We start from the raw sequence: 20,029 nt of genomic DNA on the forward strand, positions 1-20,029 counted from the left end.
TAGTTCTCACATTTACATAGCTCTGCCAAGCAGCACAGCCTGGTCTAGCAGGGCAAGGTACCTTATTTTGCTCTTGTCTGTCACCTGGACTGTGACTTGTCAGTAAAAGGAGAGGCAGCAGCTTTATGAGCTCATCTCTCTGTCACTCTGTTCTCTCCTTCAGTATGTCCCCTCTTAATGCATGAGCCCCACAGCATAGTTCACTGTTTGTTTGTTTTTTGTGCTTTGTTGTACAGGGAAATGCACTAGGCAAATAAAAATATTCAGGTACTTACACACTTGCATTTAATTGGGCCTATTGTCAAATGACGGCTGAGCGGGATCTTTGTCGTTTCAGGTGGACATCATATGAAGTCCTTTCCAAATCACGGCATTGGCTGCGCTGCAGTATAATCTGTGTTCACAAGACCCAGCAGATGAATGATCAGCGTACCAGCCTGTTGCCGGTACCATGTGATCGCTGTGATCAACCACATTTAATCACATGTATACCAAAAAACAGTGCTGTGCTACTAAGTGACTCAAAACATCTAAACCATAAATGCATTCATAGTATATATATACACACATATATTTATATATATATATATATATATATGTATATATATATATATATATATATATATATATGTGTGTGAAAAATATCTCAAAAAGATTGTGCAAATAAATAATAATAATCAGTTTTCCCCTCTGGGCATAATGAAGACATATGGATGCAAAGACCTATTTTAGGCTCCGTGGAACCCCAATCGTCTCGCACGTTGGATGTTATATGCAATAAAAAGGCAACATCTAGTGCTCTCTGTTTGAGATAATTTAATCGTATAAAAAAAGGGGTAAATAAACTCACAAATAAGGCACAATCAGCTTGTGCTAGCTGCAAGGCATTGAAAACATTCCAGTATCGAGATTGCCACGGTGTGATGTCAGTACCCAGGCTCCGCCCCTATACGCGTGTCATTAGGGCGTGGACTTCTTCGGTAGGGGTCTTCAGTAGTGAAGAAGTCAATGCACTGACAACATGCATCTAGGGGCGGAGCCTGTGTACTGACGTCACACCGCGGCCATCTCGATACTTGTAAAAATTGAGAATTTTTTTTTACATACTGGCACCAGTCAATGTCCCTGATCAGCGTCACACTAGTTATATGATGATGTTGTACTTCACAAGTGACAGTAAGTAAAAAAATAAATAAAAAATGTTAAAAAAAAAAAAAAATTATTTTAAATTCTTTAAAAAAGTGACAAAAAATTACAACTTTGAAAACTTGCCGTGCCTCTTACTAAATACATTGGACTGTCTACTTTCCAAAAAGGGGTAATTTGAGGGGTATTTGTATTGTGTTTTCGGCCTCAAGAAATGAGAAAGGTCATTAGTACATCAGGATTAATTAATTTTTAGATATATAAAATGAATACCCTTCAATTTTGTGGGACAAATATGCTCCAGGAAATGTAAAAAAATACAAAACTTTATTTATATATCAATAAAAATGTTAAAACCTAGTGGCTGGAAGTGATGTACAACGGTTGCAGCATAGAAATGGAAACCTTAAACAACAAATGAAACTACAGGAGCATCTACAGATTTTAGGATAAAGGCACTTCCATTCTTCCACCATATTCCTATAACAAATTTTTAGATATATAGAAAGATCAAACTTGGATAAAGAGATACCAAGATACAAGATGACTCCAAAGGGAAACACAATGCGGTGTAAATATCACAAGGTAAAAATGCATCAAAAATAGTCCATAGAAAAAGGCTTTGTGAGGCCTTAGGCAAAATTTAGACAGTAGGCCCCACTTACACACTTTGCAGGGGTTAGGGAAGAACCCTGAGGCTGAGCACCTTATTACTGTTGCTGCTTGTGTGGCTGGATTGTGTTCTACGCCAATCACATGGGATGAACAGTAGAGGAGGGGCAGAAGGGATTGGCGCAGTACACATCCCACCAACACAAGCAGCAGCAGAAATAAGATGCTCCACCTGGTGAGGAACAGCCATAGTATAATTCAAACAAATGGGCAGGCATGGAGGAGGAGGAAGGAAGACAAAGAAAGAAAGAGAAAGGAAGGATGGAGGGAGAAAAAAAGGGAAGAGGGTATGAGGGAGAGAGAGAGAGAAAAAGAGAGAGAGACCCTTACATAAGAGTACCCACTGGGAGGCCGAAGAGAGAAGAGAAGGGATGGATGGATAAAATCAGTGGGCCTGTATGCAATCTCAAAAGTGGGCCTTTTAAAGAAAAGATCCCTATACTTTCCTATTCTGAAGCCGCTCTGGTCCTGTCCCAGGATGAGCTGTCAGTGGTGGCTTCTGTGTAGAGGAGGGCAATACATTGAGATTTGTGGGATTTTGCATGTACCCTCCAGGGTTAAATGAATATTAAACCAAATATTTTAAAATAAAACACATTTTTATTGAAAATTACACATAGGTTATATTAAACGAGTAACATGATAATTAAAAACAAATTTACAAGCTAGTTGTCCAGGTTATAATCATCCTGGACAAAATCGGGTTGGATTGTCCGAAACAACGATTGATTGGCTAGCCGTCAACACGGGGATACACATGCATTTGGGTGTTTAATGTTAACATTTGGAAACACGATCGCTTGGAAGAACCATTCAGTTCAAAACATCTATTGGGGTCCCTCTCGTGCATCTGATTTTTCTTTCTCCCCCCCCCCAATTTTTTTTGGGGTCTCCCTTTAATTTTCAAAAGATCTTTTTTTTTATATTTAAAGTTTTTATTGAAGAATTTTCCAATACAATGTCATAAAAGAACAGTGGTATGTAAACAATTAAAACGCTCTAGCTATTCCAGACAGCTGTATAGAGTCCAGAGAGCAAGTCTCCCGTCTAACCATACCCAAAGAAACTCTCAGTTCAGCCCCCCTACAATAAACACGCCGTGGACGGAGATTTAAGCTTGTGACTGTTCCAAAGGCGCACTAGCCACTCCCGCTAAGCCATGTGGCGCCCCCGACCCCCCGCTCCCCGGACGCCCCTATTAGGGATCATGCTGCGTCCTGAGAGCCGGGGCCCCAGGCCCCACGCCGCCACCAACCTGCAGCCGCCAAAACGCCCTCTTGCTAAAGCTTGCCCGTTCCGGGTCAAACAGTATCGAATGGAGCTTCGAAAATAGCATTGTAAAGAACCAGTTTGCAGTCCAGACCACCAAGAGAGGTGTCAGAGAGGTAAGGGAGAGAGAAACGTGGTAGAGAGAGAGAGAGGAGAAGGATAGAGAGGCTCAATCAGACAGTGAGTGGAGTGGACTCGCTACCAGGCGGCATCCCAGGGATGAGCGACACCTTGCAATAGGTAGCCCAGGGTTCCCAAATAAACCTAAATTTATCCACCTGATCCTCCCGCTTAGCTACAATTTGTTCCTGGGACATGATCCAGGATACTTTTCTTTTAAACATCATGAAGGAAACTGAGGTTTTCTTCCAGGATTTGGCAACGGTCATTTTGGCCCCCAAAAGAATAAAAGTGCTCAAAATCCGGGAATGTTTAGGAAGGCCTGGGATGCATTGGTTCAGCAGGGCCACATTAGGCTGCGGGGTTACCACTATCCCCAGTAAGGATCCGATGGTGCGAAACACCCTTTTCCAGAATGATCTAACGCGGGGGCAGGACCACCAGGTATGTACTAAATTACCTTCCAATTCGCATCCCCGAAAGCACAGTGGAGAGGACCCCGGGAACATTCTCGCCAGCCTGGCGGGGACGTAGTACCACCGGAACATTAGTTTAAGACTAGCTTCTATGAGACACACATTTAGAATACCTTTATACGCTTGCTTCGAGGCGCGGAGCCACACCTCCGTGTTCCATGTGGTGTTCAGGTCCTCCTCCCAGGCCCTTGCATACGAGGGTTTATCGGTTCTGGTCATTAGTGCTATATATATCAGTGATATCCCACCCCTCTGATCCCTGGAGTTCGCACACCAGTGTTCATATGGAGTTATAGTTGGGGGCACTGATTTATCCGTCCATGTAGAGCGGAGAAAGTGGGAGATCTGGGAGAACCTAAAGGTTTCACCGTCGGGCATGTCGAGTTGAGATTTGCAATGTAAAAGGGAAAGTGGGCCCGCTGGGGAGAGAAAGTGTCCTATCCTATACAAGCCTTTATCCGTCCACCACCTAAAAGCCCTGATATCCATCCCCGGTGGAAAGTCGGGGTTATGAAATAGGTGCGAGAGAGGTGTCAAGGGTGATATCAGGGTGCCAATGGAGAATAGTTTGGTATAAAGTGCTACAGAGTGGGAGAGCGTGGGAGATAAAATGGCTGGTCTGCGTTTGGAGTCGCACCCCAACACATAGTCAATGGTATGCGTAGGGATAGCTTGACGTTCCATCGCAAGCCAGTCAGGCTTAGGGCCCCGGAAGAACGTCGTCGAAATTTGTGTCATTTGTGCCGCTCGATAATATCCCCAAAAGTTAGGAAGCCCTAGACCACCGTGGGTCTTTAACCGAAAGAGGACGCTCGAGGGACACCTATATCCCTTTTTCCCCCAAATGAACCGGACAACCTCCGCCTGGAATTTAGTGAGAAACTGTTTCTTCACCGGGATCGGGAGGGCACGGAACAAATACAGCAGACGTGGCAAGAGGGTCATTTTCACCGCATTCACCCTACCCAGCCAAGACAAGCCACACTTGGCCCATCTCTCGAGGTCCCCCCTGCACTTACTGATCGTATGAGGATAGTTCGCCTTAAAAAGGCCAGTATAATCCGGTGTCAGTTTGATGCCTAAATATGGAATCTGAGCTGGAGCCCAAGGAAAAATGAAGTTCCCGGAGAGCTGTTTGAGCAGGAGCGGGGGGACGGAGACATTCATAGCCAGGGATTTTCCCAAATTGACCCGCAGACCCGAAATCTCACTGAATTCCCGTAATGTCTTAAGAATGATTGGGGTGGAGAGCAGGGGAGAAGTAACGAAGAGCAAGAGGTCATCGGCGTACAGTGCACATTTGTGCTCCCTAGGCCCGCATGTTACCCCTTTGATGTCAGGATTTGATCTCAACGCTACCGCTAGAGTCTCAATGGCTATTGCAAAGAGGAGAGGGGAGAGAGGACACCCCTGTCTAGTTCCCCTGCCTATCTGGAAGGAGTCCGAATATCTGCCCATTAACCGTACCTGTGCTGTGGGGCTCGCATACAGTGATCCAATGAGGTTAAGGAAGCTAGGCCCAAAGCCCCACCTTCCCAGTACCCCCGTCAAATACCCCCAGTCAATAGAGTCAAAGGCCTTATGTAAGTCAATAGATAGCAGGTAGCCCTCCTGTGACGCACCCCCATCCCAATGTGCTCTAAGGAGGGAGATGACATCAATAGCCCGTCTGATCTGGTCCGTTCCCTGTCTCCCCGGGATGAAGCCCACCTGATCTTTGTGGATATAGGAAGGTATGAAGCTGGCCAATCTGTTCGCTAACATTTTTGTCATTATCTTAATGTCATTGTTTATCAGGGAAATCGGCCGATAGTTACACACCTCGCTAGGGTCTTTATCTGGTTTCGGAATGACCGATATATAGGCGGAGTTTAGATCAGTATCCAATCGGGCTCCATCCCGGAGAGAGTTGAACAGTCGCGTCAGGTGTGGTGCTAGGCATTCACCAAATTTTTTGTAGTAACCGGTGGAAAAGCCATCCGGTCCCGGTGAAGAACCCAGCTTGAGCGCTTTAATAGTAGACATAACCTCCTCCTGGGTAAAAGGGGCTTCCATGATATCCCTGTGGTCCCTAGTAAGAGATGGTAATGGGAGTCCGTCAAGGAATTCCCCCCTCCTCGGGCTGGGAGGCGCCCCAGCTGGGCTGTACAGGTCTGAGTAAAAACGCAGAAAGGAGTGCATTATCTTAGTAGGGTTCTGAGTCAGGTCCCCTGTGGGCTCCCGGATTTTAGGGAAGGCCAAAGACCTCTGTTTGGGACTTAATTTAGTGGCCAGACGAGACCCCATCCTATCATTTTGGGAGTAGAATTTTGCCCTGGACCACCGAAGATGCTGCTCCGCTGCCGTTGTGAGGGAGAGGTTAAGAAGCGCGCGGGCTTCGTCCAGTCGTGCCAGTGTCTCGGGCGTAGGTTGGCGTTTGTGTGCTTTTTGCAGTGTACGGAAGTCTTCCGTAAGTTTAAGATTGTCCGCCCTGTGTTCCCGTCTAAGTTTAGCGGTCAATTGGATCACTTTTCCCCTGATGACCGTCTTGTGCGCAGCCCAAACCGTGGCCGGAGACACTTCACCTGTGGCGTTAATATGGAAATATTCCCTGATGGCCTCCTCTAATAACGAGCAATGCATAGGGTCGCTTAAAAGCGATTCCCTCAGTCGCCAGCGAGGCGGATTCTTAGAGCCCTGTGGCCTCCGTGTAACCAGAGTCACCATGGAGTGGTCCGAGAGGGGGGAGTCAACGATTTTTGCGGTACATAGCAAAGGAATTGCCGTGGCCTGTGTGAATATGTGGTCTATCCTGGCATAGGAGTTGTGGGGGGCAGAAAAGTGTGTGTAGTCCTTTGTGCGCGGGTTGGCCTCCCGCCAGATGTCTATAAGTCCTGCAGTGTGTAGGAGCTTGGCTATTTTGCTGCTCTGTTTGGAGGGTCGTTTAGGTTTCGTCGTGCCGTTGGCTGACTTATCCAGCGAAAAGTCAAACGCTGTGTTAGAGTCTCCCCCCATAAACACCGTGCCCCTAAAATGCGGTTGCAGTTTGTGTAATAACGCTTCAAAAAAGAATCTTTGTCCCTTATTAGGAGTGTAGTAAGAGACAAAAGTGTATAGTTCCCCATCTATATGTCCTGAGATAAGGACGTAGCGTCCCTGTGGGTCAATTATCGATTCTACCAGGGACAAATTAATGTGTCTAGCGAAGCAGATGGCCACCCCCTTAGTTTTGTTATCTGCTGAGGAGAGAAAAAATTGAGGATAGCGGTGGTGTAGGAACGTAGGTCTGTAGGAGGATGGGAAATGCGTCTCCTGCAGCAGAAGTACATCTGCGTGCATAGAGTGATATAATTGAAAGAGCTTCCTGCGTTTCACCGGAGAATTTAGGCCCTGCGTGTTATGGGAGATAAGCTTGAGCGTTGGCGGGGGAGAGTGTGCATCAGCCATGGATCAGAGGTGTGTGAGCTATACCAGAGAATATTGGCCTACCTTTATCCCGTAGGGCCAATGAGCCGTTGAGGACTCGTCTGCTGAGCACCCGTGACCAGTCGACTGGTATGGAGGACCGGAACCCATTACGAAGCCTGGGAGAACTCCACTGTTGATGCTGAGAGAGTAGAAGTGAAAGAGATGAAAAAGAGAGAAGGGGGGAAAGAAACAGTGTCATTACATAGCAGTAGCATATCAAATTATAGCCCAAAAAGAGCAACCAGTATGTAACATGAAACTTGGGGTCCCCTGACCCCTCCCCACCCAGGGGTGAAAAGGGCAAGCCTGCCCCCACCCCAATAGCCCTAGAGAGCCGGTAAATCCCTAAGATCGGGAATCCGGATACGGATCTGGCTACACCAGCGGTGTTCCTGATCCAATGGAGGTGCACTGAGCCCACCGCGACCAATTCACCTTTAAACCATAGCAGAGGGCTATCCTAGAGCCCATGATACCCTGAGTCTGAACGCCCCTCCCAGACAAGTAAAGGCCCTACAGAGCCCCTAAACCAGTTAGAAAAATATAAACAGGGGAGAGTTTAGGAAAAAGAACCTGAGCCTCCCTAGCCGGCCCCCCCTACCCCCCTCCTGGGGAACCGGTAAATCCCTCTCATGTGTAATATGAACGCTAGGCATAAAACAATCCAAAATTAGCGCCCCCCTTCCCCCTCCCCAACCACTGTGAACTACCTCCAAACGCCCACCCCTCTCCCAGGAATGGCTGAAGTACATGCCAACAAGTGTATATAAAAAACAAAAAAGAAACAGGAACCAAGTTTAACTGAGTAAAGAGTGCTGTTCCCCCGTGAGCACCGGTGATCCTAGACCTCCTCCCCCCCTCCCCCAATTAGTCCCAGTCAGGTACCCCAAGTCCAAAAAAGAGATTTGGAGCTTAATAGCCTTAAAAACTACGAACAAAAAAAAAAGTCATTAATGCAAAAAGGGAAAAGAAAAAGTTTTCAACTAGTTTTACAAGGCCGCATTAATGCCTCCGGGCCATTAAAGGGTACCATCCGTTTTCAGTGAGGCAAAGACTGATTCACCAGGGGGAGACAGAGGAACCCCATCCTGTCCCGGACGGGGTATGTCTCCAGAGGCCGGAGTCGCCGTCGGTTTAAGCTGACCTCGGGGAACAGCTCTCATGTTTGACAGTTCTCTTTGGAACGCTTATGGTTCTGTGTCAGCCAGGTTTGCTGCAGCGGACTTGCCGGCGGAGGCCTCTTCGTGGAACCGGGAGCCCCCCGACTGTTTTGTGGGGTCTGATGTTCCAGGGTGATCAGACCCAGCTGGGTTAGCAGGCGCTCTCCTTCTGGAAATGATGAGAAGCCAAAACTTTTGTTTCTGTATGAAAAGTTCACACGGAGCGGGAAGGACCACCTGTAAGTTATTTCTCGTCCCATAAGGACCTGCAGCAGTGGCTTGAGAGCTCGCCTCTTCTGTACTGTGTAGGGAGACAGGTCCGCGAAGATTTGAATTTTGTGACCATTTAAAGTGAGATTGTCCGCGCGCCTAGCCCTTTTCATCACCTCCTCTTTTACTGCATAGAAGTGCGGTTTCACTATAATGTCCCTGGGGAGTCCATCCGATCGGGGGGCTTGCAATGCCCTGTGAGCTCTATCCAGCTCCAGACGGTGCTCCGCAATATCCGGAATGAGGCTTTTAATGAGTGTTTTAATCGCCAGGTGCACCTCCTTGTCTGACTCCGGGACCCCCCGTACCCTAAAGTTATAGCGTCTCGAACGGTTCTCCAAATCGTCGATCTTAGAAAACGCCATCTCCAATTGGTCCTGAACCTCCTGCAACCTGTCAGAATTCTGGTTAATCCGTGCCACCGCCTGATCTGCCTTTTGTTCCATAGTGTCTATTCTCATCCCCAAGTGCATCATATCCGCATGTATGGATGAGGTGATCTGTGCTGCATTTAAAGCCAAGCTTTTTGACAGCATTTGTGAGAAGGCTGCCATCATGGATGGGAAATCCGTGGGGACAGGGGTTTCCTCCTGTGCCTCACACACTGAGGAAACAGACAGCAGCATCCCTGTGTGTGGATCCATCATGGGAGTGGTGGGGAATCCGTCTCCCATCCTGCCCAGCAGGGATTCTGTGGAGGCAGGGGACGCTGCTACAGCCAGGGGAGGGAAGTCTGTACCTGGCGATTGCGGGTGGGGCTGGTCCTGATCCGCAATCGAGGCCCCAGGCTGGTCCGCCTCATGTAGGCCCCGCGGCGCCGCCATCTTGGCATAGCTGAGGGGGCCAGGAGATTCCGCCATCCGGGCCGTCCCGGTCGTCCTGGCGGTCGGCGATGACATCCGCGGAGACCAGCGAGTGTCCGCTACCGAAGGGACCCGGTGATGTAGCCGATGGGGCGCTCAGACAGCTCCGGTGAGTGATTGCTGGCCGCGGTGGAGCGGAGCTTTAGACGCCGGCGGCCATCTTGGAGTCCCCGCGCATGCGCCTCTTGTTTCAAAAGATCTTTTAGGTACATGTTAGCAGCGACCATCAAAGTCCTAATCAAATTTAGTTAATTCATATATGTGGATATCCCATTGGGGTTGGCTGGTGATAATCCCCACGGGCTCCACAGGCTCAATTACCATTAAAGTGGAGGTTCCATCAAAAAAAAACAATTTTGCTTTAAACTGTAGATTACACCTAAAGAATAAAAAAAATAAAAATAAATTGTACCCACCTTGAAATGCCTGTTGCTATGCGGTCCACGAAATCTGCCTTCCTATCCACCTAGGATCCTGACGTCACCCACCTCGGCTCCTAACAGCGCTAATGCTCCTGGGAAATGATGAGTCATTCAGCTGTGCATCTCCCCTGTGCCTCCCCTGTACAAGAATCACATTATTACTAGACAATGTCAGCCTATTAGCAAGGCAGGGGGCGGGACAGCTGCAGATCGTGACAGAGAGCGAGAGACTCTTCATAATAACAAGTGTAAGTTTGGCAGCTCTTGCTCTCTGTCACGATCTGTAGCCATCCCGCCCCCTGCCTTACTAATAGGCTGACATTGTCGGCCGCTCGGGAGAAATGGCAGAATACATACAGGCTGCTAACTATTCTGCGGTCCGTGACAGGGCTCACCTCTTGCTCCGATGGCGGTCACGAACCGGTACTGGACTGCTGTTTGATCGTCCTGGCTTGTTGTTGATGGGTTGCCAAGGCTGCAGCAGTCTTGCGCATGTGTGAGATAGGGGCGGGACGGGTGCCTCGTCAGAAAGCGCCATCCACACTATACCCGGAAGGAATCGCTTGTAGGCTTCACATTGCACACAAGCAAAATGGGAAATCTCAGGAACGATGAAGATAAAGAAATATAACGTTTTCATAACGTTTTCATTTCATAGAACTCGGTGGAACGGCGGGCCTTTTAAACACAGTAAGTGATACTATAGAGATTGAAAGAAAGCAAGATGAAAGGACATATTTTAAAAAATTGAAAAACAAAATGGAAACCCCGCTTTAAGCTGGTGACAATACCATACAGTATTTTGAGGATTTCCGAGGCCCTGATGAAGTGGGTTTGCCCGCAAAACGCGTTGTCAAATCCAACCCGATCTTACAGCCAGGAGGATCATACCCTGATTAACTAGCTTGTAACTTTGTTTTTAATACATAAATGCATTAAATAGTGCTGGTTAATATCTACCTGGAGTTGAGCTTTAGTTAATATTGAAAGGCCTTGCAAGTAATCCATCATCAAACACGTGATTTTAATATCCATATATACTCTGATTTTTTAACAGATTATTATCAGAAGGAGGCCTCTGTTCTACATTGTTAATCTGATTTTTCCAAGTATGTTGCTCATGATCATGGATATTGTTGGATTTTACCTTCCTCCTGAGGGTGGGGAGAGAGTTTCTTTCAAGGTTACTCTACTTCTAGGCTACTCAGTTTTCCTTATCGTCGTTGCAGAACAATTGCCAGCAACTGGGATGCCGGTTATAGGTAGGTGTAACTACAATTTCTTACATATTACTATTGAAAATTACCTTTTTTTTTTTTTTTTCTTTTTAATTCAATTGCATGTGGAATAGAAAATATTTTGGGGCAGATCCACGTACAGCGGCACATTTATCCACCGGGCGTAGCGTATCTAAGATACACTACGCCGCCGTAACGTACTTTTTTTTTTCAAATCCACAAAGAATCCGCGCCGTAAGTTACAGCGGCGTAGTGTATCTTTGGCGGCGTAATGGCGCGGCATTCAAATCTCTGTGATGGGGGCGTGTTTTATGTAAATACGTCGTGACCCGACGTAAACAATGTTTTTTTTTAACTGCGCATGCGCCATCCGTGGGGGTATCCCAGTGCGCATGCTCGAAATTAACCCGGAACAAGCCAATGCTCATGACGGTGACGTCATTCTACTCAAATCCCTACTCGCGAACGACTTACGCAAACAACGTAAAAAATTCAAAATGCGAGGCGGGAACGACGGCCATACTTAACATTGAGTACGCCTCATAACAGTAGCTTTAACTATACGGCGGAAAAAGCCATACGCAAACGACGTAAAAAAATGCGCCGGACGTACGTTCGTGGATCGCCGTAACTAGCTAATTTACATACTCAACGTGGAATTCGAATTCGACGGAAACGCCACCTAGCGTCCGCCGAAAAATTGCATCTAAGATCCGACGGCGTACTAAGACGTACGCCTGTCGGATCGATCCCAGATGCCGTCGTATCTTGTTTTGTAGATACAAAACAAAGATACGACGCAGGAAATTTTAAATTACGCCGACGTATCAATAGATACGCCGGCGTAATTCTTTTGTGGATCTGCCCCTGTATCTTTAGTTTAGGAAACAGTTCCTTAGGCCCCGTACACACTAACGAACATGTCTGCTGAAACTGGTCCGCGGACCAGTTTCAGCAGACATGTTCGGTCGTGTGTACGGCCGAGCGGACAGGTTTCCAGCGTACATTTGTCTGCCAGACCATTTTCGAGCGGATAAATGTTTCTAAACATGTTTAGAAACATGCCCGCTGGAATCCTGTCCGTCGGACATGTTCGGTCGTCTGTACAGACTTACCATACATGTCCGAGCGGCCGCCATCCCTCGCATGCGTCGAATGACTTTGACGCATGCGTGGAAGCATTGAACTTCCAGGGCCGCGCACGTCGCCGCGTCATCGTCGCGGCGACGGCGTGGCCTCGTCACCGCGTATCGTGTACGCGCGGATTTCTGTATGATGGTGTGTACAGCCATCATACAGAAATCTCCGGGCGGGCATGTCCGCTGAAAACGGTCCGGCGGACCATTTTCATCGGACATGTTTGCCCGTGTGTACAAGGCCTTACAGTAAAAGTGACTAAGCACTGCCTAAGTTAAGTTGGGGAAAAAACAATAATGGGAAAAAAAATGTCCATATTTTCTTGCAACTAATAATATTCTCAGTTATTATTACTGAAGGTTAATATAGCAATATTTTGATCCAGAGTATTAAGCTGACCGGCCCGGGGGGGGGGGGATTAGTGTGGGGTTCAGGATTTTTTTCCCCGAGTGACAAAATTAATATACGGTATATTACAGTCATGAGCTTTAATGATTTAATTTTTTTTTTCATTTGCATAGGTGTGTACTTTGTGCTGTGCATGATAATGCTTGTTGTCAGCTTGATGGAAAGCATACTGCTAGTTCGAATAATCCACAAGGAGAGCCTACACCCAGAGGTTCCTAAGTGGCTGAAGAAATTTATCTTGGTAGTAGTGGCTCCCCTGGTTTGCTTGAAAGAATGGATACAGTTTACTACACCTGAGGAAGACAGTTCATCATCAACTGAACAAACAGGGAAAAGCACCGGTAAGGCTTTAAGGCAAGGGTAATTAAAATATATGAGCACTTTTTAACCAAAAAGTCCCTCCTCCAGCTCTTAATTGAAAAATACAAAAACAAAGAAATGGGTTTGCTTCATACCCCCTGCAGCATATATTTACCTTTCCTTAATTTTCCTGCCACTTCATTTAATGCTGGGAATCAATGGAAATACCCAGTACTTCTGGGTATGGGGGACCATGAGACTTACACCCACTCTATTCTGGGCCAGTCAGCACTGTGAAATAGGCAGACCATAGCCCTTTGTAAGCTCTGATTTGAGAAACTTGTAGCTTATAATGGGCTTTGCTTTCACTCTTTCAGCTAAGCAGACTTCTGTTAAAGTGTGCATTGAAGTGAATGTTTCCCTTCATGGCCTTAAAACTTACACTGCTTGCCAAATATAGAAGCAGTGTGGATAATAAGGTGAAACAGTGGTCAACATGATTGGAAACCACTCTTAGTAGTTACCCATCATTAATGGAGTGACAGCTTGGTGATAACTGATTAATGTTCCTTTAGAGCAGGCATGCTCAACCCATGGCCCACAGTGCCGTCTGATGTGGACCATGACCTCGAACCTATGGCAACCCGTACAGCCTCCTTGGCCGTACTCTACTAAATGATTGCCAGTCCTCCATAATGCCGGCGGCTTTCATACACAAGCTGCTATTGCGGCCAGCTCCCTGCTCCTCTCTTTCTTTCTAACACACAGACATGGGGAGAGGAGCCTTTAGCTGGGTTGGTTACAAACAGGGGCTCTGAAGATCAATCCTCACAATTGTAGGATGAGCTTGGTGTCATTATGGGAGCATGTGAGTGCATTATGTGTCATTTTATCTTTGCACTACTAGGTCATATGCTTCCCCGGTCTGTTGTTTTTTGTTTAGATTGTTTGCAGTCCTTGTTTTGTCAGTCCAAGGGATGGCTGCAAAGACCATTATATAGTGAAGGCTGGTTAAGGGCAAGAGTGGGATTATTGGTGATCTGGTTAATAAAAAATGTGATTTTTGTCATTGTGATTATACAGGGGGTAAACATCAAATGTGGAGTTGCCCCACGGAAAATGATGATCATGATTGTTGTTTAACCAATTCCAGACTGGCTCACATACATATACGGCGACAGGTTGGCTCTCCTGCGAGAATCGCTGTATATGAACGGCGGCTCATTTAAGAGCCATAGCAGGCCCGTGCCTGCTGCACAGTGGGGGGGGGCAATTTGCGTGGCTCGTGGGTACGATCGCCACCAGCCACCCGCGGGCGCGAGAACCATAATGGGGATTTGTTCCCATCTGTTCTGACAGATGAGGAGAGACAGATCGTCTGTTCCTACTAAGTAGTAGCAGCGATCTGGCTCCTCCTCTAGTCAGTCCCATCCCCTCACAGTTAGAACATACCTAGGGAACACACTTAACCCCATGATCGCCCCTAGTGTTAACCCTATTCCCTGCTAGTGATATACGCAGTAATCGGTGCATTTTTATAGCACTCATTGCTGTATAGATGGTCCAAAAAAGTGTCAACAGTGTCCGATATGTCCCCCGCAATGTCGCAGTCCGGTTACAAATCGCAATTCGCCCCCATTACTAGTAAAAAATAAATAATAATAATAAAAATGCCATAAATCTATCCCCTTCTTTGTAGAGGCTATAACTTTTGTGTAAACCAATCAATATACGCTTATTGCATTATTGTTTGTTTTTTTTACCAAAAATATGTAGAACACATATTGGCCTAAACTGATGAAGACATATTTTTATTTTTGGGCATATTTATTATAGCAAAAAGTAAAAAAAATCAAAAGATAGGGTCTCCTCCAGCCCCTCCCACTTCACATTTCTCACCAGTAAGCTGAACTCTAGTCTCTGCCCCCAAACCATGTCATGAACTGAATGGGCGGCTGCAAAAGAGGCTGAGTGGGTGGCTGTGGGCTCCAGGAACAGCCCAGCTGGGTGTCCACAGGCTCCAGGGACATCCCTTCAGGGTGGCTGCAAAAAAGCTGGGAGAGCAGTGTGGGCTTCAGGAAAAGCCCAGGATATGGTGACCCCTGGCAAATCATCATTTGACCCCCAAGGGGGTCCCGACCACCAGGTTGAGAACCACTGATCTAAAATAATGCCCCAAAAGTCGGGGGTCGTCTTATACGCCGGGTACCTGTGTGTCAGATGGCGGCCATCCATTATTCAAAAGCCGCGCCTCCTCCTCAGACTGTTCTGTGATAGGCGGAACACTAATTTTAACAGCAGAGCCTCTGTTCAGTGTTCCACCTATCACGGATGCCTTCTCATCCTCAGCCTCGGCCTCGGACGAGAGGACATCCGTGATAGGCGGAACACTGAACAGAGGCTCTGCTGGGAAAATTAGTGTTCCGCCTATCATGGAACAGCCTGAAAAGGAGGCGTGGCTTTTGAATAATGGATGGCCGCCGTCTGTACGCTGCAAACAGGAGAAGGTAGGGAGATCGTCGAGGCAGGGAATGGAATGGTACAGTGAGGCATGTAATAATTGCACAGTGAGGGGTTGTCTTATACGGTGAGTATATCCCAAAACCAACATGTTAGCTGGAAAATTAGGGGGTCGTCTTTTACACCCAGTCGTCTTATACGCAATCAAATATGGTATGTGTTATATTACCAGGTTTCAAGTTGAGCAATGCTGTTTTGAGGTCTAAAAGAATTTTCTTCTTAGTCAAACTGCTTGCAATTTTGAAAATTTCCGTCCAAAATGTCAGCGCCTTCGGAGACGACCATCAAATATGATGATATGTACCTGTATCAGAACAACCCCTAAAACACTGCGCAAAATAATTTTGCACATATTTTGCTACCCTAGCCAGTACTAAGTACAGTACCATCTTGTTAATACTTTATAATTTGCCTCCATCGCGAGTACGTTTGGGGAGGCTGTTATGGGGTTATACCATATTTGATTGCAATCAGAGGCATTTAGTTCAGATTCCAGATCCTCCTCCCATTTTCGGACATAGGATAGTTTATCCATGTTGAATTGTATTAGTGACTGAGAATATAAAGCAGATATTATACCCCTAGCATATGGATCTTTTTTTACAAATATCTTCAAAATTAGACAGACGGGTTAACAAAGGTGAAGAATTTCTACTTCAATTTTTCAATTGAATTGTTTGTTGAGCTGGGTGGTTCTGGCAGGGCCACCCACAGCTCAAATTTCAGCTGATTCAACCAAAATCGGCCAAAATTCAAACAGTGTATGGCCAATTTTAGTCTTGAGTAGAATTACATTTATAAGTTTTACAGTTGTCATTATTAAAATTTGTTTTGTGGAAAATCTTGGCTCTTTGTCTACAGAGAAACTGACAATTTACAATAATGAAAATGTATTGGATGACACCAGGCAGCTGCAAGTGGGACAGGATTCAGAATTGCTTCTTAACATACTAAAAGAAGTTGGATCCATTCGAGAACATCTGAAAAAAAGCAACCAACAATATGTTATCCAGGAGTGGCTTCAAATTAGCTACATTATTGACAAATTACTTTTTCGATTGTATCTCATTATATTGTTGGTATCTGGACTTTCTATTGGATGTATATGGGCACGCTGGCAGGTTATTTGAATTTAATTAGATCCATGGAGAAGGTTTTATGCCTGAAAAAGTTGTATTAAAATTAGGACTATGAATAGTTTTTCAAAAAGGAGTGCACATAGCAAAGTTTCTAAAACATACAGTAGCTTAGACCAGTGGTTCTCAACCCTGTCCTCAAGTACTCCCAACAAGCCATGTTTTGGGAATTTCTCTTAGATAAAATAGCTGTCCAAAATACCAAGCCATTGACTCTGAATTAAAGCACATGTACATGATTAAAGAAAACCTGCAAACATGGCCTGTTGGGGGTACTTGATGACAGGGTTGATAACCACTGGTTTAGACCATGGAAGCCAGAGTAGTACATCTATCTATATATTTTGATTTATGGGTAGGGGTGAGCATGGTAATTTTGGCTAAATTGATTTCTTTATATAATTACCAATTTTGTCTATGCTTTTTTGTTTTACCTTTTTTTTTTCATTTTTTTTGTAAAAATAAAGTAAGTAATTGAGGCTAAAAGGTGTCCATTTTTTTTTTTTTATACAAGACCATTGATGGGAGCTCATCTATCTTTTAGAAACCTTTTAAAGTCCACTGTAGCCTTATTAAACCACCTTAATTTTACCTTCCCTATTTATTTTAAAGCATTCCATCAAAATTGTGAAAACTTGACAAAATATCTTGATTTTTACAGATGTTTCATGAAGGGGAAATATCTTGATTTTGCTCATGGACACTGTATTACTTTTTCTAATTTGATTAGCTAAATTAGTGAACCAAATTGTGTGTAGCAGAGAATCAACGTTTTTAATATTGCGAATATAATATATAGGAAGATAATTTTTCTGTAAACTTTTGATTGGTGGGAAAAAAAACTATCAAGTTCTTCTTTCAGACATTTGCCTTAACAAGTTCCAATAAAAATTCACCTCACTTAAAGTCCATATATAGCTAAAACTTTGCGATAACGTTTTGGAGATTTTCTGAGTATTAGAACCTTTGTAACATTATTAAAAACAAATATTAAAATAAAAATTGTCCCAAAACCATTATTAATTTTAACCAGTGTATTTATATTATCCTTTTTTTTTTTTTTTTTTAAGATTCAACAAGTTGTATGGGATTAGGTGCTCTCCAATGTTAGTTTTTTTTTAGAATGTCAGGCAATTTTTCCTGCTACCCACAAAAGGAATGCACCTACTAATTTACAAAATGTATATCGTTCCACAAAATCTACACAACAAATTTCATAAAACAGATTCATGCACATTGGTAAATGTCTTTCAAAGGAACTCCCATATGGTTGTACCACAGTAATCTGTGTTATGTTTTTAGACTTTAACCCCCCCCCCCTCCCAGACATACAATGTACAAACTCTATGCAGACAGCGCTCAAGGTAGGAATCAAACCCCCCCAAATGAAAAGAGCTATAATTGCTTTACCTCTATGATGATATTTCAGAGTTTAATTTAATATTTTATTCAGTGCAATTGTTGAATTGTGAATGTAGGAACACAGCATTACAGACAGCTCCCAACTCTTTGCAAGTAGTACTGATTAAAGCCGAATTCTACCACATTTTTTCTGAGTTTTGGATAAAAATAGAAACAGAACCACTGTATTTATTTATTGTTTGGCAAATCAAAATTAAGTTTGGGTTTGCCACTCTCATGGGTTTGTGAAGATTGCGAATTGCAAATTTCTGATGATTTTTGATGATTTCCTGATAACTTTGCAACCAAAAAAATAATACAGTGCAATACAATATAATAATGCAATATACAACATAATACAATACAGTTCTTCCCGGTCAGCTGAAGCAAAAGAGTTAAAAATTTGAAAAAAATAGATAACTCAGTCCCCTCAATATGAAAGGCTTGCATGCTTATAGCCCTGAGTTGGACCTGTTAGGGAGAACTGACAATTCTGTGTAGGGAGAGATACTGTTTTATTTTTATGATTTTTTTTTCCATTGACACATGTTGACAATGGCTGATTCAGATAGGAACTTGCTTATTAGCCCTACAAATGGCTACAATTAAATAACAATATCCGCTCACTCTATAGGCTTCAAAGAAATTCACTATAAACTTTATGAACTTTGAACAAGATTATAAAAACTGTTGGCAAATCAAACCCAGACAGATTTTCCTATCTATATTGTTGAATCCCTGTTGGAGGAAGTTCTTTTTAGATCCTGTTTTGGTGGCTGGTGCCACTTGGAGAAGAGTTACAATGGAAATTAACACAGACAGTTATAAAAAAAAACATTTTATAGAGTATAGTATTTCTTATTTTTGCCCTCTGTGACCGAAATCAGGATACAGACAGCAATAAGACACATTTATAAGAAGTGCTTTCCCAATCATAAGCCTAGTACACACCATGAGATTATCAGACGAATGATCGTCCTTTTTTTTTTTTGCATGCTAGTCTCCATATCGAAAATGAAGAGGTTACTAAAGTTATGAAAATTCTCGTACGACAGAATAAGAATTTTGACGTAGTGTATTGTATTTCTGAACGAAAAGTGTACCACTTAAACGAAAATCGTATGATCTGGTATCGTACGAAAACTATTTTTGTGCTTGTCACTTTGGATATATTTACACGACCTGTCCTGGTTGGTTCTCAAAATCTGTGCACTAATGATCTTTACCAGTTATTTCAAAATGAAAATACAAATATGAAAGCTTCATAATGTATCAAGTTTATATATTTTTGGTTGAACTAGATGGACTTGTGTCTTTTTTCAACCTGACTAACTATGTAACTAACTATGTAACTATATACTATATATATGATTACAGCTGTATTACATTGCCATGAGCTATGATTAAGCACTAATTTATAGTGTGAAACGTGTCAGCTGTTTTACTCCCGTGTAGTGTGCTGTGACTTGTAGTTCATTTTTCCTTTTTTAAATAAAGACAACCATCAAAGTTTTTTGGAGTGCGACTGTCCATATTTTCTTTTTCCATTTATTACAATGCCATACCTTGATTATAGTGATAATTGTGAGTGAAATCAATGTACCTATTTTTCACTTTATTGTGTAATCTAGGTGTGTGTATGTGTGTGAAAAAGTCTAAACATCAATTTTCTGAGAGAAATATATGTATACATGACTTACTATGGTGTAACAGAATGTGTGTATGTATTGTATAAGATTTTGTGATAAATTACATAGCATATGCCATTCTTATTGTTTATGAATTGCACAGAATTCTAATTTATTTGTAACTGCCTATTTAAAAAACTGTATTCACATTTGCTGTTTTTTGGACAACAATACATCATGTAAAAATATTATAATGATAAATATGAAAATGTATTAAAACATAAGTATTATAATCTTTATTTCGCAGTATGCACCTATTTTTTTCTGTTTTAAAAATAAGTGAAACTATAAAATAAAATATGGTACACTAAACAGTACATGTAAGATTTACTGTGTCGTGGCATGCACAGTTTAAG

The 20,029-nt window shown here is 43.8% G+C and overlaps 1 protein-coding gene across 1 annotated transcript in view; it reads left to right on the forward strand.

Annotated features, from left to right (window-relative positions):
- The window catches only part of LOC120915484 (5-hydroxytryptamine receptor 3A-like), a 43,087-nt gene extending 25,462 nt beyond the window's left edge, over positions 1-17,625 (forward strand). The window contains exons 7-9 of the mRNA XM_040326035.1: positions 10,903-11,107; positions 12,742-12,969; positions 16,310-17,625. Of these exons, the coding sequence (XP_040181969.1) occupies positions 10,903-11,107; positions 12,742-12,969; positions 16,310-16,578 (702 nt within the window). The 3' untranslated portion in view covers positions 16,579-17,625. The remainder of the gene's footprint in view (positions 1-10,902; positions 11,108-12,741; positions 12,970-16,309) is intronic.
- The last annotated feature ends 2,404 nt before the right edge of the window (positions 17,626-20,029 follow it).

Source organism: Rana temporaria, chromosome 10 (genome assembly GCF_905171775.1).
Source record: "Rana temporaria chromosome 10, aRanTem1.1, whole genome shotgun sequence".
In the NCBI taxonomy this organism is placed as follows: domain Eukaryota; kingdom Metazoa; phylum Chordata; class Amphibia; order Anura; family Ranidae; genus Rana; species Rana temporaria.